General features: G+C 41.3%; 1 protein-coding gene across 2 annotated transcripts; it reads right to left on the bottom strand.

The window, feature by feature from the left end:
- Window positions 1-3,201: 3,201 nt before the first annotated feature.
- scarb2a (scavenger receptor class B, member 2a) lies at window positions 3,202-20,359 on the bottom strand. Of its 2 annotated transcripts, XM_038702560.1 has the most exons (14): window positions 20,343-20,359; window positions 19,239-19,551; window positions 14,447-14,604; window positions 14,105-14,252; window positions 13,617-13,811; window positions 12,971-13,062; window positions 11,951-12,070; window positions 11,387-11,565; window positions 9,505-9,623; window positions 9,240-9,313; window positions 9,061-9,112; window positions 8,817-8,969; window positions 7,501-7,548; window positions 3,202-7,177 (listed from the first exon to the last, which is right to left on the bottom strand). In XM_038702560.1, exons 2-14 carry the CDS (start codon window positions 19,359-19,361, stop codon window positions 7,046-7,048), a joined length of 1,593 nt encoding a protein of 530 aa, XP_038558488.1. In that variant the 5' UTR covers window positions 19,362-19,551; window positions 20,343-20,359; the 3' UTR covers window positions 3,202-7,045. The 2 variants fall into 2 exon arrangements, with proteins under 2 accessions (XP_038558488.1, XP_038558490.1); XM_038702562.1 differs by lacking the exons at window positions 7,501-7,548; window positions 20,343-20,359 and having other exon boundaries at window positions 19,239-19,735.
- Window positions 20,360-26,140: the final 5,781 nt, after the last annotated feature.

Raw genomic sequence — 26,140 nt, 5'->3', positions numbered from 1 at the left:
CCCTGCACACAGCATGCATAGTGGGCCCCCTCCCTAATTCCCCACCTTTGCAGGTTTGTTGGTGTTGGCAGTAGTGATGTCGGCCCGATTAATCGTCCAACCGATATCTGGAATTTTAAGATAATTGTCCACGGCCGATGCCAGCACTGACGAGGCCAATATGCAAGCAGTGTCTGCAGGCAGCTATTTTCTTTGTTTTGATGTTGGCTAAATGTTGGCATCGGCCTTTGAAAAATCCATATTGGTTGACCACTAGTTGGAAGATTGTCGTACACTGTATGAAGAAGGAAAAAGATTTAAATGTGCCCCGGTCTTTGCACCTCATGTTCGTAAACTGATGGACTTTGGACATTTGAAAATGTCTCTTTGGATCAGTGATGTTTTGATGGTCAATTTTTCCAGCATCACTGGGACGTGACATATTTGGCACAGGAACCAGGCAAGATGTCTTCCACAGCACATGGACCCTACGGAGACTCAGGCTGAAGACGTGGTGAAGGACTCCACATAGCTGGGGGGCACAGGCTTTGAGCACCCCGGGACGGACACCGTCAGGGCCTGCAGTCTTGTTGGAGTGGAGTCTCCTCATCTGTCTTCTCATCTGGTCAGCAGTGAGGCACACAGAGGTTACAGGTGGGGGAGGGGGAGAGGAGGAGTCATCAGGCTGGTGAGAGCTGCTAACCTGAGAGCCAGAGGAGGGGGGGGGGGTTGGTGTCTCACAGGAGGGTGGGGGACAGTGAGGAGGAGGAGGAGGAGGAGGAGAGTAGTGGGGTTGGAGGTGTTTGAGGTGTTAGAGGTGAGACAGCAGCTGAGTTAGTGGGGGGATGGGCAGGAGCCATTGAGTCAGATCTGTTAAAGAACAGATTAAGTTTGTTGGCCCTGTCCAAGCTGCCTTCAGCTCCTCTGCTGCCAGTCGGTCTGAAGCCAGTGATGTTCCTCATGCTGCTCCAGACCTCCCTCATGTTGTTCTGCTGGAGTTTACACTCCAGCATCCTCCTGTACCTCTCCTTAGCCTCCCTGATCTTTACCTTCAGGTCCCCCTGAATGACCCTCACCTCCTCCCTATTACCATCTCTGAAAGCCCTCCTCTTAGCATTAACAAAACGAATACAGCCGACAAACTAACTACTGATAAAAACAATCAAATGGTGAAATTTCTTCTACATAACTTCTTTTTACTTCTACAAGTTTCACTATTTGCTTTCCTAATGGTAAATACTGGATAGTTTTTCACCCTTCAGGCCTCTAAAAACTATTCAAAAGAAATATTCTGTAAAGGGAACATCACTTTGGTTGAGCTGCTTGGAGCTTGTTGACAAATGCCTCATGTAACAAGAGAAGAATTCGTGTTGCTTTAAAGTGTCACAAGCCGGACATTTACAACACGTTCTGTATTTCCTTAAATGTGGGCCTTTTAAAACCTACGTCAAACTCAGTGTCGAGTCAAATCCAGCACTCATCACTTACTTGCATCAGTTTATGCTGGTATGAACGCTGCTTGCCCACACAACCTTTGTGTATTTTGTAATGGACACACTGACTAGTCTGTGTGGTTGATAAAATCTTAAAATTATAATCTTAAAATCTTGTAGAGGCTTTGGATTCAACGGTGAGTACGCTGACCATGTTTTATTTAGAGTGACATAACTTTATTTATACCTCATACAAAGACTTTCAATGAAAAGGCAGAACAATTACTTGGGAAAAATTACTTTACTAGACTGTTTTGTAATTTCGTACATTTTTCAGATGTATTTGTGAGTTCAAAAATATTACAATATTATTTTAAACTTTGAACTGTAGAAAAGTTCCTAGTAATATTTTGAGTGATTATCATTTTTCTTGTATTTCTTTGTTCCTGCCAGCTTTATACTTTCTTAAATGGCCAAAATGATGAGTTAAACTTGGACAAAAAAAGATACCAGGATAGGTTAGATAAGGAAGGTTTTGAATGTTCTAAACAAAGACTAAAATTAAACTAAACTCCTGAGTATACAAGGAAACACTTGCATCAGAATTAATGAAGCAATCCGTGGAAAAGAGCATCGTCGACTCTACTGAAGGTCAATCAAGTCCCCCAAAAAATTATAAACAACTTAATGGAAAGATTGAAGGAGAAGCGTACATGCTGACGCCTGCAGACCCTGAACCGTTCAAGGGCAGAAACACATGATGTGAGTTCTCAGAAGAGTTCAGACGGGGAGAGCGTAACTTCCCCCGAGGACACGTTAGTATAGTGAACAGAAAGCTGCCGCTATGTAGACTTGTAAAACCTGCAGATAAACTGCAACAAGCTCAGGCAGCTTTTTAGGGAGTAGACGAGGTCGCACGTTTACATCATTCATCTCAACCTGTGACCTGTGAGATAAATCCACAAGGGCATTTTACATGTGGGAGAAACAACCAAAGCAGTGAAGAGGTGGGATGGAAAAGAGGGAGGGGATGAAAGGAGTGTTTCCCCTGAATTTACTGAATGCAAAAAGTGAGTCTAGAAAAAGTCCTTGCTCTGTAATCTTTATCTGTTTGTCCAGTTATTCACAGGAAAAGGAGATATAGCACCAAGGCCCATCACTGAATGCATATGTCCTAGTTTAATCTCTTTTTCAAACTATTTTGAAAATTTTATGTTACAAGTATTCAGATTCTTAAAAATAAACTTTAATTGAAGCAGTACCCAAGTAAAAACGGCCCCAGTGACTGATGTATTATTATATATGGCATAAGTTTGTATAGTGTGTAAAAAAGATTTTACTGTTGCAGCTGACTGAGGTAGTTTTAATAACTTTATTTATGTATAGCTTAGTCCAGTGTTTCCCGTCTTCCCCAAAGGGCCACAAGATAAATCTGAGCAGTTGTGAGATGACAAATCAAGCAGGAAAGAGAAAAAAAAACAAACAAACAAAAAACTGTTCCTTTAAATACCACTGAACTTATAACATTGACATTTTTACTTTGAAATTTATGCGGGTTGAATTTTTCTGTTTGAAGTTTTACTAGTTCCTTTCCAGTCCTGCAATTTCAGGTACACATTCGGAGAAAATTCTCATGTCCAGGTTGCTCATCTTTTCTTGATCATATGACATATGTAAGTTTGGTTACTTATAACTTACTGTATGAGGTTCCTCTGGATAAACAGTTTCATTCTATATATTCTTTCCTCTGAAGGCAGACAAGTTATACAAAAGACAGCAGACGGCCGTGTGAACTTTTGCACTCAAGTGCAACTTTTATTTTTTTTTGCAAATACACTAGAAATGTTTACAAAAGCACTGTAGAAACATCTGTGCAGTGTAAATTATCAAAACTAAAAATGGATATTACTTTGAATTACTTTTGCACCTAATATGACAAGCAGGATTGTCATTTTCAGCAGCAAAAGAAAATTAGTATACATCTCAAGAGGAAACGTCTGTTAGTGACTTCAGAACATCGCAAAGGGGAGATGCGGTTGTCACACCAAAGAGCAAATTTAGGAAAAATAATAAAAGGATGGTATGGCACAGTACCAGTGCTCATCCATGAACAAGGGCTTCATTCATCTAGATCGATTACACAGCAACAATGTTTTACTTTACTCAGGTCATCAAGATAATCAGCCTTCCAGTTAAAAAAAAATAAAATAAACTCCAGTTTGACAGAAATGGTGCATTGGCACAAACACAAGTTTACTCAAGTTCTCATACTTGTCCAACACAAACAACCTTAAACCATTCATGAACACTCTTTAGACATTGTACAGGGCTCTGAAAGCTCCCAATGAGACATAATGGTCCATCTTTTACACTTTTTAGTATTTTTACCACGAAAAAAAAAATATTGATCAAAAAATTAAATGTGCTGAATATTACAGAAACAAAATAATTCTGTCTACATAAAACAAAAAGGAAATACTTCTACACAAGAGAAAATCAAAAACAAAATACATAATAGTGCGGCCCCTTACAAAACATCCACAATTTACTTCACTCAACTCTGTATTGCTTTGTATTACGTAATACTGAGATCTGCTCACAAGGAGCATGGATTACCTTGTTTGCTCTTTCACTAGGTGACAAAAAAAAGAAAGAAAACTAATCAACTACCACCAACTTGTGAATTCATTTTTTTGCCTTGATGTAAAAAGAAGGCACAAACACACATGTGCTCACACAACACTGCTGCAAATACTTCACATAAGTGGTGGCACAAATTTATATATATATATATATATATATTTTTTTTTTTTTTTAAAGACCAAAAAAAAAAAAAAAAAAAAAGGAAAAAAAGGTAGGTGGTGGTTTTGTGGCACAGCCGTTATCGGAGAGTAAACACGGCACTGGGGCAGATCTATGTGGGTTATCTTTGGTCAAGCAGGGACGAGCCAATGGGCTTGAAAGATTGGACTCAAAAGGTCAGTGTAGTAGAAGTCAGTCAGCGGAGGACAGATGGCTCAGCTGTGTGTTTGAATGGCCAGGCAACACACACACACACACACACACACACACACACACACACACACACACACCTCTCGGGATTAAAGGTCTTTCAGGTTAAGGTCAAGATTTTTTTAAAAAAGGTGGATAAAGACAGACTGAGTTTGCACAAGGCGGTGGTTGCTTGCATGTAGGTGGAATAAAAAGGCCTTTAGTGAATTGATTTAAATGAATACTCACCCTTTTTGTGCACCTCCAGCGAACTGTTAAGTTTACTAATCCTATAATAAATGCCAATTGATACATGTGATATGGTCAGATCATCTGCTAATAGAGGAATGAGTGATTCAAGTGTGATAACGTCACTAAAGTTGATAATTGTAACTGCTAATTCCAATAAATGGCAGCAAGCTTTGCGCTTTGTATCTTGTGCTCAGGTGTCAAGAAAGGTTGTCAACACAGAAACACTTCACTTTCAAGAAGAAAAAAAAAAAATAAAGCCTCTGTGTATTAACCTGGAAACAGAATACAAGCACATTATGGTATAATACCCCATACAAAATACAAGTCCACAGGTTCTGGCGCTTTTTGTTTGTTTTTGTGTTTTTTTAGCAGCAATAACAAATACAAAAGTATATCAAAAGAAGACACTCCATGTGCTGAAAAGCAAGTAACACAGAGGTGTGGATGTATGTTACAACATCCTTCATAACCAATACTAGCGAGGACAAACCATTGAAATGTACTGAACATACGGACCACCTGCATCGAAATAACCAGGACAAAAATGAACAGAGACAATGACAATACACAGGACACAAGTTCCAGGCAATGTGCAGGGAAATATTCCCCGTTGACAGTATTCTGGCCATGTGTTCACTTCCCATTAGCGACTACCACTGGGTTTGACATGTGACAACAGAAATGAAACAGACAGGGGAAAAAAAAAACCCCAAAACAAATGAAAACACAACATGACACATAAGACAAACAGTGATTCAAGTGCTGTGTGCTGCGTTTTTGCCTGAATGCCTACAGCTCCTTGGCAAACTGAATGACTGCACAGCGGTGAGTGGTGCACAGGGCTCCCTTACAACCAAAGGACTCCACTTTTTTTTTTTTTTAAGTCACAGCACTTGACAGTGTCTTTGACAGATCAGCTGTAAATATACATAATTAATTGGACAAAAGAAACCTGGTAGCCTTGTGTGAGGACTGGCTTTAGCAATCCAAATTGTGCTTTCTCTAATAAGTAACAGTGTAGACGTGCAGGAGCGGCCGACACCAGAGCAAAATTAGTGTCTTTCAGCACACCTAGGACTGCCTGCTGGATTTGGTCAGAGGTGTCAACATTTCCCCTTTACATATGTACAACAACAACAACAAAAGTGATATCCAGCTTATTTGAACAACTTATGAAAATAAAGAACACACTGAACCATTGTAAGGCAGAAAGCAGGTTCAAGTCTCCCTTGTAAGTTCTGCGGGTGTTTTTTTCCTTTTTGTTTTGAAATGTGATGGAGCCTAAAAAAAATAAATTAAAAAAAAGGTGCAACTTCATCAAGCTGATGTTGGCAATCCTAACAATTTAACACAGCTAACAAGTCATCACCTTAACTAATGATTTCCAATGACTTGGAAATGTAGCAGAGGTCTCATTTAACTAGTGTTCAGGGTTGGGGGGGGGGGGGGGGGGGGGTGATGCTGACAGGCTCAAGGAAGCATTCCAGGTGTCACACTACACTGTGTCTGCATCAAGAAAATAGTTGCCCATTGTCCATCAAAACAGGACACTGAAGTGTAAGACAAAAAAGGTATACACACTTTCACTAACCGATACTGGAAGTGTGGCGCGTCTATGTGTGTGGGTGCACTAATTAAAAGGGGAAAAAAAAATAAAAAAGGCAAAGATGTTATAAATATTTTGGCTCAGATTTTTCTTTTTATAACAAAAAGGATATGTTGAGTTCAGTTTTGTTAACAAAACCATTTTCTCCTCTTCGCCCAGGAGCTCAGAGAGTTTTGTCTTAAGCATTACGTTTTACGGGAGCTTTTCAAATCTGTTGGCTTTAAGTTCTCTCCTCATGCAAAGCCACTGATGGAGAGGACAAGAGCTGAAATACGATGGTAACAAAACCCACTGTTGTTTGGGTGAATACTAAACCCTCCTTTGAGCCACATTAGTCGGCAGGGTCGGCTCCGAAGATCGTGCGTCCGTGTACAACAGTAATAGCTATGCTACAGTGTTCCCTCAGAAGAATTACGGACAAAGGCTTGTCCTGGCCGAGCCCATCCAGAGTCCCTTCATGTTTTGGATCAAACCAGGACAGAAATGAGGAATAGCGTGTGGGAGTTGTGTTGCAGTACGGCAGGCAGTGAGAGCCATGCTCAGCAGGTAGAGTAGAGGAGGACAGACAGTCATAAGAGGGCTCAGAGAGGAGCAATGTCTTTGTTGACTAAACGTTTACTGTTGCTTGTGTCCCACCCCTTTCCCTATCCTCCCCACCGCCCCTCAAAATAAGTGAAAATGATCCCACTGTGTATGTAAACCCCCCACCCGTGGTAATGTAACACCCATGTGCTGCTCCCTCAGCCCCCATCCTGAGCTCCACACTTGGAGAGGGGATCCTTGATCAACACTTCTGGGCCTCCACTGGAGACATGGCAATGTAGGAGCCGTTTCTCATCGGCTGATTGGCTGGCGTTTCTGACGGCTCGTCGGGTTTGTCGCTGACCTGAGTGTAGGCAGTATCATCCTTCACCGTCTGCGTGGGAAGAGTCGGGAGGACAGAAGGTGTAAGTATAAAACCAATGAAGTGGCAAGACGTCAAAATATTCTTTTATACTAAACACAGACATTAAAATGGGAATAAATGTTTTGTGAAATGTTCACAGTGACCCACATTAATCTTAATATGCACCAGTTACGACAACCACCACAAGAAACATTTGCTTAAAACATATTACAAGGTGAGGCGAGAACTCAAATAGGAATGTCATGTCCTATAATGATAATTAAAAATGATAAGAGATGTGGATAATAAATTAAAAAAGGAGAATAGCAAACAAGGCAAAAATTAAAACTTACAGTAAAAGAATGAAAAGCTTCAGTAAAATCAATACGTTTTACTTCATTCTAAAACAGAAAAGGAAAAAAGGGGGTTACAGAAAATTTAAATTAGAACATGGTTAAGACAACACTTCTTCACATTGCAATTAAGCATGTCTTTATCATTCCCTTTGGCTGTAGTCACACCAAATCAGGCATTGCGGCCAACAAGGCGAGTACAGACGTTAAACCACAGTGCAGTCGCTTGCCGTTGTATCGCTCTTCAACTTTTTTGTTTGGATTTCTGGTTCACTTTTGTCCTTGTGCTACAACGGGTGTAGTGGATGTAGTGACAATCCCAAACCGCTGCACAACCCTGCGCTAATTGCCCTAACGCCTGATTTGGTGTGAAAACTCCCTTAATGCTAAGCTAAATGATTAAAATTCAACGGATGTGTATATGTTGAAGAAATAGTTTGGGTAATGTTAACTTTCTTGCTGAGAGTTAAAACGAGAAGACTGATTCCACTCTCGTGCCTGTAAGCTGAATATGAAGCTAGAGCTAGCAGCCGGTTAGCTTAACTCAGCACAAAGACTGGAAACCAGGGGATCCAGAGGTTTTGGACACAGCCAGCCTTGCTGTTTCCAGTCTTTAAGCTAAGATGAGATAACCGTCTCTTGGTTGTAGTTAGCATACAGACATGAGTGGTATTGATCTTCCAATCAATCCTCCAGCAAAAAAACAAACAAACAAAAAAAACGCATTTCTCAAAATATCTAACTATTCCTTTCACATGTTGCGCCGCTCTGCTGACAGTGAATAACCTGAGCTACAATAATCTCAGGGCAGGGTTCAGGGCAACAGTCCTGCACTACTAAAGATAAGAGGTAAACATGCACTGTACACAATTCCTAGGACTATTCTAGTTCAATGCACTTTGCTACTCAATACTGCTAAGCTAGCCCATAGATACACTGACCAAAAAAGAAAACTTCATCTACTCGTCAAAGATGTATCAACTGTTAGAAGGCAACAAAAAAACAAAACCAAACACATTTGATCCAGAATTTGCAGGAAACTTTTCATGCTGACTTTGCGGTGCAGGAATCATGCAATTAGTTAACATGCACATAGCTTGGGGTTAAAACCTGCAGCATCTCAGGAAAGTGTTAACCATGCAAAAACCCAGTCAAACTCTCAAAACACTGCAGCATTTACTGTGACATCTCTCTACTATCAGTCTAGGTTTACCCTGTGAGCTAATGCCAGTGGGTAGCGTACACGCACACTTTTCAAACCTGGGTAACTGTGTGGATTAATACTACAGTTTAGTCCACAGCAACGTAGTTCCTACCTTCTTCTGGCGGTTTCGGCACAACAATACGACCAGCACCAGCAGCAGGATGATGCCCATGCCCACAATGAGCACGGGGAAGTTTGACACAAGAGTCACGATTAGGAGCAGCGTCCTCATTTGGGATGCCGACTCATCGTCAATAGTGGCCGTCTGAGAGTCGAGAGAGGTGATTATTGATTTGTGGTTCCATTACAGTCATCAGAGCGGTTTTGTCTTAGACTATACTAAATGAGATCCTCACCTCATTTACGAACATGATGGGGAAAATGGTCTCGTTGATGAACTTGGTTTTGCTGTGGGGCAGAAGAGAGCGGGAGACGGGGTAGGTCAGGGAGGACATCTGGCTCAACATGTGGCCCGAAATTGGGACAGAGTGTGACAACAGCGAAGTGGGTCAGAGTTCAACAAATTTTGACTTACGGGAAGCCTTCGACTCTCTTCAGGATGATATTGAGCTGAGCTCTCTTGCAGGCACGAATGGGAACCCCTGTAGTCTAAAATGAGAAAGAACGGTTTCAGTGAATCTTACTACAGCTTAGCATGCTCTTTCCTATCATTCGCAGATACTGGAAGAAATTACATGGCAATCAAAACGGCAAATTCGGTCAAAAACCAAGAGATCAAGGTTCACCACAGGTTCCTCCACATGGCCTAAATCTGTTGGGGTAGTAAATATTTGCCGTACCGGTTGCAGGTCGAGGTACGTCTCGTGTTCCTCCTTGTTGGGGCTGAGCCCGTCAACAGCATTGATGTACTTCGGGTCCGCTTGATAAAAGTGGGGGAAAGACACCACAATGGGAGCGCCTTTAGGGAAGATAAACACACAAGTCAGTGACTGTTTGTGTCCTAAATATCCCTTAAGTCTAAACAACAAGGGCTGGAAGAAGATTAAAGAAGAAACGTGAGATAAGACACAAAAAGGACTGCCTGGTGTTTTGTAAAGATACCATGATAATGATTTGCAGACACAGCAGAGCTGTAGCACTAAATGCCCTGTCCTTTCCTTTAAATAATAGATCTTACCACATTATTTTCACCCTAGTAAAAACATATCATGGCTTGTTAACAGATTTTCAAATTGCAAACTCCCTATCTCACTGTACATTGGGAAATAAATACTAAGAAAATAATCAAGATTGCCAAAAGCAGAATAATGCTGCTTTTCAGTGATGCCTTTATATATTAAAGCTGCAACTACTGATTATTTTCTTGTTAATAAATTAAGTCTTTTAAATAGAAATGAATTTCACCAGAAAACAGTAAAAACTGTCCCTGAGCTAAAAGGCGACATCTTGCACTGTTTTGTTAAGTCCAACCAACAGTCAAATAAGTAGTGATTAAGTCTATAATCATTTTTAAAACACAGAGAAGCAGATGCACCATGTTCTAATTAGTTACACATTCTTTTGACTGACCAGTCTCAATTTCCAGGGATAAGGTATCATTTTATTTTATGTGAATCACCTAAGCACTGCAGAGAGACAGCTAATACTTGATTCACATTGGCAAGGCTGTAGCTAAAATATTAGAAATAATGGCAGTCGTGAGTCCTCTAAACACACCACCTACCAGAATCTGACAATTTTTACCACACTCTCAAATCTTTAATAATTTGAATTAAACATTTTTATTTTTCAGTTATATTTCTGAATATAAAAAGATCCAAATGATTTTAAGTGTTTAAGTCAGGAGGAAAAATGGTGAAACCTATATTTAATGATTATTTATTAAATCCAATCTAAAAATGGGGGTTATTATCAAAGTTGATGCTTTTGGACAAACATTTAAGCAGCTGTGTTACAGAAATTTAGTAATGGTTTCATTTATCTACAATATGATCACGCACATAAGACACTGAGAAGCTATTTTTTTTTGTTAAAAAAAAACCAACACACACACACACACACACACACACACACACAGGGGAAGCTTCAGAATGACACCACTTTGCGCATGATGATGGGGCTCCGTCTTGATTGGCTCTCAATGAAGCATCACAAAAATCCTTCCAATCAGGCTTGTGTGCATCATATGAGTCAGGAGGAGGTGGTGTAGATAGCCAATCAGGTTGTAGCACAGTAAGGGTCCCTCTAGCATCAACCTTTTTTACAATACAGTTATGTACTGACTTTGACACAGTTAAACTGTTTCCTTCCACTAAAACGTATACAAGGATTTTAAATAAACTGCATGTAAATTACAGTCTAGTATGGTCCTGGGGTTACAGTAGCATATCTTTCATTGATACTACACTGTCTTCATGGGTCAAGCCCAGCAGAGATTGCCTTATCAGAGCAATCACACTCCACTCAAATGACCAACATAAAAGACTCCAATAGCCTCCACACACAGCAGCACAGTTAATCATTGAACCGTGTATTGAGTAAAAATCTGGCATGCTGAAACATTGGGAATGTCAGATACCAGGCAGGGGACGTGGCTGCTGAGTGAAAGGACTTTTTTGGGGGGGGGGGGGGGGGGGGGTCATGAGGCTGTGAAGGGGCTTGTGGTTATTAACTGGGTCAGGCTCTATGGCAACTGAGGGGGGAAAGTGGGCAACTCCTTACCTTCTCGACAAACGCTGACTTTAAGCACCCCGGTGCCGAGACAGTCTCCAGCTGGCACGCAGAAGCCTGCGTTAGTGGGGTTGTCTTTGGGGCTCATGAGTACGTCACTAGGGGGTGCGAAGCGGTACGCCTGGATGCCTTTCACATCCACGTCTTTAACATAAGCTAGATGGATAGACCTAAGGAAAGAACACAAGCTCAGTGCCTACTCTGGAAAATCAGATAATAAGAACTATTTATTAAGTATTTTCAAAAAAAAAAAGCCTAAATAAGCAGCTTCTGCCTTCTAATTCTTTGATCTTCAAAAGCAGGTAGGCCTATACAAAGGGTGATAATCACTTCATCACAAGTATGTCGAGGTCACTCTCGTGACTTTCCCACGTGTGTTTTGACTTCGACAGCCTTATCAGAGGCTGTAATTACTACAGGCTTGGTCCTTATCAGTGAATTTGTAAGCATATTGTGTATGACTCAACCTATACTTACCTGGAAGTTCTGGTCCTCGCCCTTCCAGGATGCTTTCACTGTAAACAAATTTATAGCCACACGAGCGCATGTACATACCTGCAGAGATCAGCGGCGAAGATGTAGAGCAACTCGTTCCTGTTTATCAGAGGGTGGAAGACTGCGCCGTCTGTACCGTTAATCATGTTGCTCTGATTGGAAGACCACCAAGACATCTCCCTATTGATAAAACACACAAAAAACAGGTGGTATTAGTGTTGGGTCTAGCTGCCTGGTGTAAAGTACATTTATTCAAGTACTGTACTTACAAAATACAACTTTGAAACTTTTTACCTCACTGCATTTGACAGTTATAGTAACTAACCTTTTTAAAGTTAGAATTTAACATAAAAACAAAAACCAAACTTGTAAAATACACAGCATTTTATGGATTGTGTTACAGATTACACCAGCAGTTGCAACCTTTCTGGATTGTGACCCCTTACAGAGAAACCGTGTGTAGTTGGAACCCCTTGTCACATTTCTGATATCTACGAGTTGCTAGCATTCTCGTTTACATAGCTGTTTGAGGCTGAAAGAGCATTTATCCATTAATAAAAATAAAGGATTCAGTCTAAAGTTGTGTAGCAGAGCTTTGGCTCATCATCGGATTTAGCTTTTGACCCTGCATAACCATAAATAAAGCATTTAAATATATCATACACATTTTTCTGAAGTACTTTTGAGTCTATAAGTGCAGTTTGCCGATGATCTCTCTGCATTTAAAGCATGACTTAAATTTAAACTTGGAACAGAGTACATTTTACACCGTTGTATTGGTACTTTTACTAAAGTAAAAAGGATCTGACTACTACTTCTTCTTCAACAACCGGAATCTACCTACACATGTCATGAGTACATGTCACTTTGGATGTCCAAGCATTCGTTTTGCAATTGTGTTTCACCTAAAATCAGGGAGCAAAGGACTTCTCCTCTGGACTTTGAAATACAAGATGTATAAACAAGGTGAATGGAAATGTCATGACTGGGAGGAAGTGAAAGCCATGTGCTAGCTTTTCTTATCATCCACAAAAGGAGGAAAAAGATCAGACATTGGCACGCGTGATACGAAGTCTTTACCTCAGACCGTTCCATGTGTCGATCTTGCCATAATCCAAGTAGTTCTCCTCGCCCGTGTGAAACACAAACTCTCCTTCATGGGTGCCATTTTTCTGTGGAAAACAAGGCAACAACTTTAGGTTCTGGTGGTTTTCCTATAAACTGTTTGGACCTCAGAGAAAACTACACTGATTTTGAGGGGGTTTCTTTAAGTTTAGGGCTGCAACTAATTTTCTACTTTCTACAATCTAATGTCTTCAAATTGCTTGTTTTGTCCAACCAACAGTCCCACAGACAGAGTTTAATATCATATACGACAAAGAAAAGTATTCAATTTTTCAACAGTCCATTTGTCATTTTTGTTTGAAAAATTACCAAAAGAGTTTATTTTCTGCTGATCAACTGATCAAAAGTAACCCAAAGACCTGCGCTCAGGATCACAAGGCTAGCGTTGTCACCGTCTGTAACAAGTTGCAGACGTTGCTTTATGAACAGGAAAGCCAAGCATCTTCCATCAGCATTGGCCAATCTCACTTCTCTTACCACAAGTGTGTTGTTGTTGTGTTAGTAACCCCTGACAACTAACCCGCAAGAGTTTTAAGGTTCTTGCACTAAAATGTTGTAAGCTTGCCTCTAAAAACAGATTCAAGACCTCCACCAAGCTCACCTTCCACATCAGCCCAAAATATTCATCCACTTCAGGCTTCATGGAGTGGATCTTTGAGAGAAGAGGGTCTTTGAAGCCCCACAGGACCTCGTGGACGGTGCGGGTCATGAATAGCTCGATGCCCAGGCTATTCATGTACATGGAAACAATAGTTCGCAGGAAGAAGGAGTAGGAGTTTAGCTCGTTCATCACCGCCTGAGGATGACAGAAAATGAGTGTAAAAACTCCCATCACACACACACACACAAAAATCTTTTTTTTGTGGAAAAGCTCATGGTAAGTGTTGCGTTCGCTTGGCTTGTTTGTCTTGGCCTGAAATGACTGAAGTAGGAATGACAATGGCTTGGAGTGTGTTAGAGGAAGAACAGTGTGTGTGAGAAAATTTAACTGCCAATCAAGTAACTTAAACTTAAGACGTAAGGGGCTTGTTAACTGGCTGCTGCAGGTCATAATAACATACATTATCCTGTACGGACACAAAGTCTTACCACAAACGGGATGTTGACAGTCCTGATGATGTCAACCTCAGGGTTACCGGCTGACTTCTCAGGCACAAACACAAAACTTTTGGGGTTCAGGGCGAAAATCTTGGTGCCGTTCTCCAGGAAAGTTACGTTTTCCCGCGGCCTGTATTCCCTGGTGTGGAAAGAACATTGGTCAGTTAGTTCAGATGGCTTTTAACAAAATTATCCCAGATTATTTTCCTTAAAAACAAGACTAACATAAATCATAACCGGTTTCCATTCCTGCATATTACACACACACTTACAGGTGCAGCTCTACTCCCACACACTGTTCCCACGGGCTGTATGTCTTCATATCAAACCTACCTGTAAGTATAGGGTCCTATCTGTGTCACAGCTGCCTTCCCGCCTGCCAAGAACACCTCTGGATTGGTCACATTGAAGAAGTAATACTCCATATACACAGGTGGGGGTGGATTCTTCCATGCCTCAAACACTTGGCTCTTCTCTGTCAAAGTAATTTCCTACCAACAACAGAGGAAAATACAAATTCAGATTGAGGGGGGAGCAACACCTGCCACAGCACTCTGTGTTGAGATTCTTAATGAGTTTGGAAAGCTATGGCAAAAAGCACTTGGGTTTCAGAGATTTCACACCTGGGAGGAACAGTGTTTCACTCACATTTGGCCACTTTCAAAATCTCTTCACCACTCTGAAATGAGTGCAATCTGAGCGCACACACGGCACTTTCCTGCAAGGGGCTGGTGCCGGGCCAACACCCCAAAAACCCAGAGGGAAGCAGAGAAAAGTCCTTCATAGCTGAAAAAAAAAAAAGTGTCAGGACGGGCAGAAAATCTACTGCACCCAGTCTCTGACCTCAGCAAGCCTAGGCAGGAATCTCACAGTGGGTGACTCGTCAGCCCACACAATCCAGCAACATGTTGCAATAATAAGACATGGCATCTTTGCAGAATTACCAATCAAACACCATGCAGGGTGTCACTTGAGTTTTTGAATTTAGACTATGCAAGCCAAATCAGCCACAAAAAGTAAAAGTTGGTTATGGTTCATGTGGAGATAAACAGCACAGTGCCAAGTAACCACAAATGGCATAAGGCTGGCTGCCACATGTCTGGACATGAGCAACAGTAACCTTTAAGTAGACCATTCAATTGTATAAGAAAAAACAGCTAGTGTGTTGACTGAAGGTGTTTGCGAACAAGGAATATAAGCAGGCCTTCTCCACTCTCTGGGGAGTGTTTTTAAACTTGGGAGAGGAGAAATGACCCACTTCCTCTTGTGCGTTTTTTCATGTTGAGTTCCTAAAGGCCCTCGGTCTCCTGAGTACAGCGAGGTACACTTGTGAGCCTATACATTGTCTTCTGCAATCACTCGCAGGCACTTGCCGTTGAGAAAATATGGCTTAAGGTGTGGCTGGCACTTCCTGTTTGGCTTACAACTTCCGACAGTCAAACATGTTTTGCTCTATAGAATGGTTTTCTGGGTATTGTTGCTTCATCTTCCCTTTGTTACTTGACAAAAACCCAGGTTAGATCACAGAGGGGTCGACCAAAATATCTACTTTGAAAGTATGCACAAAAAAAAAAGAAAAGAAAAAAAGAAGGTTCAACTAACTGAGGAGAAACAAGATTAAGAAAAAAGGCTCATTTGGTTATGTGATTATGAATTATACCAATTATACCCTTACACCATTTGCACAAACTGCAAAGATGATGCGAGCGGTTTACGGCTATATTATCTCAACTAGTCTCTTAATTTTTTAGTGTAAATTGTCCAAATATTCTGAAAATATCCCAGAGCCCAAAATGAGACTTCAGACGTCTGTTGTCCCAACCAACAGGCCAAACCCCAAAGATATTCAGTTTGTAAGGATACAAAAAAAAAAAAAAAACAGAAAAGCAGTAAATCCTCACATTGTAGAGGATACAATTATCAGAATAGTTGCCAATTCATTTTATTTCAATTGGATAACGTTAAGAGGAGTTTGCTATTGTGTTCAGCACCTTGATGAGCATGTAGTGTCTTTTAATTTCTACTAATCAAGAATTACTGACATAGCATTGCCCAATCTCAGAGTCAACCTAGGAAACCATGTCAGTCATGAAAAAGACTGAATAATCAGTTGGCTTGAAATCACACCTGTGCAACTACTTCCAAAAAAAAAAAAAAAAAAGGGAAGTTGAGGTATTTAAGAAGTGGGATTCTCCTGAGTCCCAACCATTCTGCCTTCTAATTAAAGACCAAAAGTGAAACCAGGTAATGCAGTAGAAGCTTATAACTATCATGTCAGTGAACTATTGGGCTTATAGAAATAATTACGCCAAACCAGTAGCAGTGATCCACCATTGTTCCCTTTTAAAAGACACAATGCAAATTCACACTTTTGAAACCGGCTTCGGCCTCGTCTGGCCTTCCTCCTGCAGCACTTGACAGACCAATGAATGAGTAACTATGGCCTGTATGAATCCTTGTGTTTGCAAACCTTGAACAAAGGTCTTTTGAAAGGCCTTCATCCAAAAGGTTTATGATCATCATTATCTCCCATAAAAACCTTGATCTATCCCAAACATAGCGAGGGACAAAGTGGAGAGGTTTGTCACTGTTAGAACGACTCCAAACTAAACACTGATGGCAGCGTCAACAGGGCCTTAGCCAAACAACCACAGGCAAAGCTTAGGTGTGGCGTGACAAGATCCTGCTTTGATCAGCATGCAGAAAGACAGTTAAAATGAAAAGTACATAATTACAAAACGAGAAAATCCTTTATCAAGTGCCTGCTGTGTAGAAGATCCGACATTTAAGATGCACATCAATGACATATTTTGACCTAAAACATACTGTGTTTTACCAGCATGACCTTGTTCTTGAACGCTTTAAAAGCTCAATCATATTACCTTGAAAAGTTGCCTAGGGCTAAGAGGAGTGGCACTAGTGTGCGTTTTTCTTTTTAGTTTCCTTGTCTGAGCACAACGACTCTGTATAAGCCGAGCCTAGGACAACAGTAAGGCACTACGAGATTGCTCCAAGGCTAAAATCATGCCCTCAAGGCCAAGAAGTCAGTCAAATTCCTCACATGGCTTATATGCCGCCTCCCTCCACACCCAGCTCACAAGACACACACAGTCTGTGTCCTGGAGGTAGCTTGAACATGTCACAAACAACAAGGCTACATCGTTATTACGGAGAGCCGCATTCGAACATCAGATTAGGTCGATTTTTGGAGGCAGTGCAGCATGTCCCGGCCCGCCTAATTCGATGGGAAGACGCTGTCCAAAGAGGATTAGCTATGCTGTCATTTCATGTAAATCGCCAGCCATCTCAGAATTATGTCCCCTGTTGATGAACTTTGACTAAGTCTTTTAATTTGGGTCCCCTGGGATGCTGCTGCCGTTCAGAATGAGACAAATGAGACCCAGACCTTAATTTAACTCCGGGCGGGGGGGGGGGGGCTGTTTGTGAGTCCCCTACTTGGCCAAATAGTGTGTGGAGCTTTTCTGCTGAGCTGTTCCTGGCTTTTTCTTCTTCTTAAGTAGCGGGGGGGGGGGCTTTGTGAGGATGCAGACAGATTTATAGAGTACAGATTATGGAGTTGCCAGATGACCCAACACAGTGAGTCATGTCATTGAGAGGAATGTGAGGTATTTTACAGGGACAAGAGCAGAGGTGGGCCTGCAGGGTGGGATGGGGTGTCAGCTGCCTACAACCCCGCCTCATTGGGATGCCACCCCACCACCCTTATATGCCCTAAAATATAGTAACAAGCAGAAATGTATATGTCAGTTTGAGCCATGCAGATGAGTCACTGCAGGGAGGTCCACTGGTGTACATGTTTCTGTGTCAGGAATAAACGTTACACGAAAAAAGCTGATCAAGCCTCAGTTGATTTGTGAAGCAGTGAAGACTCAAAATAGACCAGTATTGCAAAGTGTTTTTTCTTTAAATCACAGGGGTTTGGGGGGGATTCCTGAACATACACACTGCATATTGATGCATTTGCAGGACCTACACTCTTTATTCTCAATCATATAGCTGCTTTGAAAAAAAAAATCAGATTCTGCATTTTAAAAATGCATCAAGTTTATGAAGATTTGTCTGTTTGTTATTTTTTTACAAGTTGGATGCTTGATTTTCAGAAGGGTCAATGGGCTGCCGCTCATCCTCCTCTTGCCAGACCATGTAAAACTTCCTAAAGATTCACCAGTAAAAGTCAGGGACTCCCTCACTCGCCTGTCCACACTCAGGTTCACTGCCCCCCCCCCCCCCCTCCCCCTCCTTAAGACCTACACACCTCCCCCCTACTCATAGCGTCTCTGCTGGCTGAGATTTCTACTACCACCACCACCAGCGGTAACCCTCTTCAGAACAGACAACCCATTAAGAAGTCAGTATACCAAGCCTGTATCACCAGAAATGTGTCACCAGGTCATGCTGGATGGCTCATCTAAATGTTACAGCATCAGCTAAATGAAAGAACATCTCATTCCCTTTCTCCACTTTTCCACAGTCCCTGCCATATAAAGCTAGTTAAATCATGTGACGACTGGTCAGAATCCTATAAACGCTTCACATCAGTAAAGGAGTGTTAAAAGGTTATGTCAAGGAGATATAAAATGTCATGATGGACCCACCTTCCGAGAGCTACAATAATTGCTGCACTCACCTTGTGGGGGTTGCAGGGGATTTCTACCCAACATTAAAGCGAAAGCCTGTACGAGGTTTTTGCATGTTGTTGATGTTGAAATTAACTTGCCGATTAGTCGTATGCTTTAATGCAAGCTTGGACAAACCCCCCGAAGCTGCACAACCATGTAATGGGACTTTACACGCTGTACACCCTCCGATCATGTGGATTCGCGAAGGGAAAAGGCTTTGGGTTCATCACGCTGAGCTGGGGAGGTGCAGAATGCTGCAAATTACTAATAAAGTAAACAGCTAAAATTAAGACAATTTACACACAGTGGATTGTCTTGTGATCCTGCATGTACCATCTACCACCAGTGAGATAATGAATGCGCATGATTGGCCACTGCAGATGAAACATTTAAAAAGCCCTCAAGACTGACATATGGAAGAAGTGTGAAAGGAGGGAGAAAAAAAAAACACTGAAACCATCTGACGGTAAAAGGGCACAACTCACCTTTTTTAGCCGGCTGTGTATCATTGTTTGAAATACTTGAGCCACAACCAGCGCGATCCCCACAATCAGGAGGTGAGCGCACACGATCCCGGTGGCGTAAATGGCACAGGATCTCCTAGTCATGATGCCGGGCGGATGTGTTGTCCTCTCTCTCGGGGGCCGGTAAAACTTCACTGAAGTCGATGATGACCTTCTCCCTCGCAAAAATAAAAATAACTACAAATATAGCGAAGGCTATGTCTGGGATCGTGTAACCTCAGATCCAGGTTTAAACTTCGCTCTTCGCCGCCCTGGCGTGGTCTCCCCGGTGAGGCTGAGGGTAAAACAAGACGGAGTATCAAAAAGGTTGGCACTTAACATCAAAACCCGAGGTCACGCCTAAATCTAAAGAGAAGGAGGACTGAGCTGCTCGGATGCGGTGGTGAACTGAAACAGCAGCTCTCAGCACACCGGGACGTAGAAGAAGAGCCGTTCACCTCCTCCCCTTCCTCTACGCATAAATGTAGCCGGTCAGGCGAAAAGCGTCGTTTTGGGGAGGCTGCATGGGCGGTGGGTGTGTGTAAAACTCAAGGGAGAAAAAAAAAAAAAAAGAAGCAGTGATGGTGCTTTGCTTACATCGTTTATGTCACTGTTTCAAACAACCAAATAATAAATCTGAAACAGAATTTTAGTTCAACATTTCCCCCCTTTTTATGCGCACTTACTCACATTTGTGTGATTTCTGTCGCAGTTCAACAACTAAAAACGAGCTTCATTTTGAGTTCTTACACTGATGCTTTACTGGTGTGAACATATCTTATTGGCGTGCTTGCAGAGCTTGTAACACAACGCACAAGACTACCAGGATTATGAATGAATTAGCAGCCGCGTGCTCATGAACGCGCCGGTGGTAGTGTGTGTCACCTGGCGACTTTTCTAACGAGCTTACCGGGATGTGTCTGTGTCCGTGTACTGTGCACATATTGCCAACATATTGACAGGGAAACTCGTTTAACATGTTCCCTTTCGCATTGAAACGTCTCATCACCGGCTACGTTCAACTACACACACACACACACACACACACACACAGAAACTGTGAAGCCGGCGGAGAAGACCCGTTACCTTTAAGAAGGATTCCGCTATCTCGCCTCATCGAGTCTCCTTAAGTAAGCGCAGCGTGGACATGAATAATGTGCTATTCAAGCAACCAACGATCGTTGACGCGAGCCCTTTGTCTGACGAGCTCGAGCGCTCATTGGCGACTGCCCTCCCGGACCACCGTCTCGAGACCACCCCCTCTGCGCGCTGATTGGTCAGACGCGGGTGAGTGCGATGTTGAATTTGATCGACTGATTTCGGGGCGGGGCTCCTATAAAGGGGGAACCGGCGGCGTGATGCTCAAAGCTGACGGAAAAGGGATGTTGAGCGGCTGCTGCGGAGTTCACTTAATACAGATGAGGTTGTGGCGGAATAACAGAAAGAAAATGGAAGATGAATGGCCTGCATTATGGTCACCATGAGGCAAACGGCCACTAAATATCGACACACAAAAATTTTATGTACACTGTAACGTATTAAGTCATCTCCATGGGGGAAATGTCTCTGCAGAACAGCAAGATGCTGTTAAAGTGTAGTTGACAAAACGTACTTGAGATGTTGGAATTACGTTTACCCTTGTAGTTTTCAGCCATAAAAAAACTAAATTTCAGTGGATTTAGCCGATGCTTTCTTGTTAAAGTAGTGCTAATTTTTTAAGCAGGATGTTGCAACAACTTGATGAAGTGAGAGCTCAGTTATGTGCAGCTGAAGATCATTACCATTTCTTGAATATCTGTTCACTGATATGTTTATACCTGTACCTTTATTAATATTTTATATTTACTCTTTCCTAATTTGTACTGCAACTGCTGCACAACATTTCCCCTCAAGATAAAGTTCTATCTCATCCAATGTTAAAAGCAAGGAAGCCTGATTGTGTTTCTTTGCTCCTGAACCTCAGCAGTCTTTTAATAGTGAGTATCTGTCTGCCAGTGAAATCCAATCCAATATTTGATTCAGTTTATCGTTTCATTCATATGCTGGACAGCATAGCAACATTTCATAAAAGGCCATGAAAACCTATTTTCCAAGTTATGGGGGGCTTTAAAATATATGAGAATTAGCAAAGCAATGTTACAGCTCTGAATAGACTGAATCTGCATCTTAGGTTTTCTTTGATGGTTTCACCTGCAAAATGACCACAAACGACGCAGCCGTCTTGCTCTTTTACATGTCTGTGCCCAAGGGCCCATTATCTGTTAATCCATGTGCAGCAATCATATCAAATACAAACGAGAATGTAGTCGGTTCAGAATTGATAATAAAGCTTGTACATATCTCTGACCATATGCGTCACATGTTATGATGAAAACAGTTCCTTATTTGTAAACATGTGTTATAGTCTGTAATATTTCAGTGGTAACAGATTGTGTAAATCCTCTATGTGACGTGCAGAAGGTAAAACAGCAATGACATTAACTTTACAGCTACACTTGAAAAAAAAATCCATTTTTCCAGTACAGCAAATACAGATCCGTGCTTTGCAGCGTTCGGCTGCTGGTCGGACAGTTTTCTCAGAGCTTTGGTCCAGTTAACATTGATTTTTTCATCAAAGCAAGTGTTAAGTTTTCACACTGATTTGGTCCTATAGCAGCAGTAGGAACACTAGAACAGTGATACTTTGTTCACAATGGCAATATCAAAAGTATGAATTGCATTTCTTCTATCAATGGGACGTTAATATGGTAGTATCAAAATCTAATGTAGCACCAATGGGCCTGTGGCTGTTGAAGCCACATTTACCATCAACCGGTGCAGTCTAATGCACGCTGAAGTTACAGACGTTTCACACCTCTAAACGGTATCGGTTCTTCACAAAGTCAAGCTAATGCATGTATTACCAGAATCTGGGGGCATTTTTCTGCGATTCTTCAGTGCCCTTTGGATTCTGTGGCACTCAAAGCATGTGACTGGTGTAAGGCTGAAACAGGACACTTTGAATTGTGAGCCACCATCGTCCTTATTTACAGACAACGCCAGCTGCTTATCTCAAGAGCATGCTTTTACCCAGAATTCTAGTGGACGAGATGCCAGCTCAGATACCAGGTAACCTGATGAGATGAGAAGGCTGGCTAAATACACCTCCACTCCCCAGCTCAACCATTCACAGAGTCACCCAACTCATTGACTGGAGTGTGTTTAGGGTTTGTCTGGTAGTCTGCATGTTAGGATACATCCTGCTATAAAATGCTTTATGGGCAGTAATGGATGGACTGAAAGGTGAGCACGGTCATGCCGGGTCATGCAGCCGCCTCTTTCATAATCCATTCATAAATAAACCAGGACAAAAGCCTACAATTCTTCCCCAGGAAGTGATATACATCATATTGTTTGATGTTGTTTACTGGAAGGAACTGGCTGTGCTGGACTTTTAACATTAATGTAATTGAGTGTTACCTCATTGTACTAAGCCTTATAGCAATCCCAGAGGATGGGGGCTGCAGGAGGGGGGGAGGCATCTGTTCAAACAAAAGGAGTAAAAAATGCTAAAGACAATCTTCAGGGGGGAAGGATAACAGTCAAGTAATGCAGCAACATTGTTTTCTGCCAAAAGAAAGGGTGGGAGGGTGAAGAGGGGTAAAACAGTTCAACCTTTGTATTGGTCTCTTTTTATGTTTGGTCAGCAGAGCGACACAGATTTTTTTTCCCATCAGTTTTTTTGTTGTTGGACTTGTTGGACGCTGAAGACACCCAGCTTTGAAGGCCCACACAAAGCTATTTGATGACTGGAGTTTGTTTTTTATGTGAAAATCGCTATGTACAGCATCATAAAAGGGGTTCATGGTGAGAATAAGGCAAGCATTCATACATACCACAACAAGGAGACTTTTATCCAGAGGCTAAATAATTTTGGACCAGTTATTCGAACTAGTGTCTGTTTCCCCCACAAATCATTCATTGTGTTCCGACACATTTTGTCCCCCACCTAAAAACTGAACCAATAGCTTTTGGTTTGCACTTTGAGGACACGGCTAAAGTGCAAATGTGGCTCAACAGCAAGAACATTTATTTGGACACAAATGTCCATTCATGAGAAGTATTCTCTGACTGTTTCATACATTGTGCACAGTCAGCTTTTCGGAGTCGTCTCTGATAACCGTGCAAAATGGATTATGTGCTAACTCATGTGGGCTTTACTTCACATTGTGTTTAAGATCAATTTAAGGTCACCATCCTCACACACCCAGTGATTATTGTAAGAGTTCAATTGAGAGTCAGTAACTCACTATCTGTGTGGTTAATTTTCACGTGGTGAACAGAAAGTTGTTTTCCAGTTAACAGAGTGTAGTTTGACTGCAGACATAATCACAGCTGAACAGGAAATCCTGAATGAGGTTAAATGGGTGGATTCACTTTTTAACTTATATTTAAAATATCAAATGACACACGCAGTATGCAAACAATGATTCATGTCCTTCAGGCTGACATTCCAGTTATACTTTGTTGCACTGTAAACCTGCCGACGCCCTAGCTCACAAAGCTATCTGAAGTTATACACTTTAATATCAATAATATGCAGGTGTGTTTGAATTGAGGGAAAAGTCAGCAAATGTTATAGCAATCCATCACTAAAGTCAGCAAATATTATAGCAATCCATCCAATAGTTGTTAATAATTCAGATAATTCAAAAATATTTCAGTCTGGAGCAAATGGTGGACCAACAAACAAACAAACATCGTCATCCTTAGCGCTGTGCTTCTGGCATAGCAAAAAAGCAAATCTAAGTTTGAGGCAAAACCTCCTCCTTGACCATTTGAGTGAAAGAAAATCTTCACTCAAGGTCCACTTAGTAGCCTTTTCTGTGTTTTTTAAAATCATATATTGCAGTGTTTCTCAGCAGATTGAGTTCGGATGAGGATGTAATCGACAAAGAAAGCCAGTAAGTGATCCTAGGGTCAGGATTCTTTTAAAAAATAGGATGATAATTCACTACTGAAAACAAAGCTGTTGCTCCTAGTTCTTAAAAGGAGATTTTTTTTATGGTTTGGGAAAAGTCCACCAACTTTGTTATAGAAAAGCATTCTTGGCATGTGTTTAAACCAGGTAATCATAAAACTGCGCGGTAATCATGTACAGATCAAGGTTTTTCTTAAACATAAAGCAGTATTTTTACTTGATGGCAACAAACTACTTTATGCAAGATGAAGAAAATGTGAAAACAAACCACATCATCCACCAGTTACATTCCATCATCTGTCCTCCCTATCTGTTGCTCCCTCCTTATATCAACGCAACAGAAACAACATTAACTTGTACTGCCTGACATGGTTAGCGGTGTCCTCCACCCCTCAGGGCTGCACCGCAGCGGAGCCTGGTACCAAACATTAAGTCACAGTACTTTCGAGGCTGAGACAGTCTTTGTAAGGCTAGAGACTGATATACAGGCATAGCTGTGGGAGTGGAGACTTGTGAGTAGTGGCAGACCTTTTCACTGCAGGTGATTAATGCAAACCGAGCCATTAAGTGTACACTACACTGAATTTATTTCTGGGTTAATCCATCCCTTGCTCTCCATGGAGAGGATCACAGTGACTGAAAGAACTTGCTATGTTGTAGCAGTCAAAATACATGTTAAGTAATAAAAAAAAATCTATACTGCTGTGGTAACTAAATACATTCACTCAATCACTCAAACCTATTTCAGACAGAAATGTAAAAGTACTTTTCACTTCATTTATCTGCCAGCTACAAGTTACTTTCCAGATCAAATGTTTTACATCAAAGCACATCATAATCTTATAAAACACAATATGTTGTTAAAGATAAAAGTAGTGGCTGCCAACTTTTTTGGCTAGTGACTACTTGTCCTGTTTCAGATGTGTCTATGTGCGTTTCCAGTTTCCCATTTTTTTTAATGCACGTTTTCAAACCTGAGACATCACCAGAAATTTGAAAAAGACCAAAATTTGGCTAAAGTTTTTTTTAAGTAAAGCTGTAAAAATTGGTGCATCAATAAAAACAAAATGCAACACAGTACAATTGCGAGACCACGTAAATCATGGCATGCATGAAGCTCAGACTTAAATCTCCAATAAAGCTTCTGCTCCACTGAAAAGCTAAAAATTCCAGTACACAATAACATCAGATCAGTGTGATCTCTACTCTAAAGCTTTTATATGGCTGGAGAACAGTCAAAAGAAGTATATAAATTTCTGTAACAGAACTTTTCAGCACAGTCTTTTCTTCTTTCCTGCCCCATTAATCATCGTTTGACATTTGAAAGGGCCTGACCCCTATTGGAAACCCCTAACCATATATAAATAAGTTGAAGTAGTGAAATCAGCTTCATCTCGACCAGCTGCAACAGTAAAATCCTACTTACAGTATCTGTATTTACAAAAATGTGATAAAGAGATCAGTCATTTTTCTGCAGTGATGGATTTTGAATGCAGGGCTTGTAATGGAGTATTTTTACATTGTGATATTGGTACTTTTACTAAAGTACATCATCTAAGTACTTCTTCCACCACTGCTATACTGTGACTTAAGCATTACACACTATACACCAAAGAACAATCAAGGTGTTTATTTGTCATTGCGTGTATTGTATATGGCTTCTCATGGTATGACGTTCTAGTTTATTTACTCAACAGGGGTTAAGTGATGGACTGACCATAGAATTCCTTTGTCCACCTGGGTGTGGTTAATTTCCCACCATACAAACTAAGTGTGTTTCGTAACAGGAGACAGCGACTCATTGTTCCCGCATGTAGCAACAAAGTGTTAATTTAAGAATTCAAGGAGGCCGTTGTCACACCACATGACGACAGCAGTACAGTAATGTTGCAGAAATAATGTTGATTTTGAAAAACACATTTTG

The sequence above is a fragment of the Micropterus salmoides genome, unplaced genomic scaffold, assembly GCF_014851395.1.
Source record: "Micropterus salmoides isolate LMB-PRFRI ecotype aquatic unplaced genomic scaffold, ASM1485139v1 Ms_hic_scaffold_7, whole genome shotgun sequence".
Lineage (NCBI taxonomy): Eukaryota > Metazoa > Chordata > Actinopteri > Centrarchiformes > Centrarchidae > Micropterus > Micropterus salmoides.
Note: the sequence above shows the minus strand (reverse complement) of the source record. Positions and strands in the feature narration are given on the sequence as shown.

Bases quoted from the DNA above. Each gene is read 5' to 3' on its own strand.
- scarb2a (XM_038702560.1), bottom strand. From the start codon at position 19,361: ATGACTAGGAGATCCTGTGCCATTTACGCCACCGGGATCGTGTGCGCT. The intron at 9,314-9,504 runs GTACGGCAAATA...TTCTCATTTTAG, and splicing joins CGTACCTCGACCTGCAACCG to ACTACAGGGGTTCCCATTCG. The intron at 7,178-7,500 runs GTAAGTTTTAAT...CTTCCCACGCAG, and splicing joins AAGCTTTTCATTCTTTTACT to ACGGTGAAGGATGATACTGC.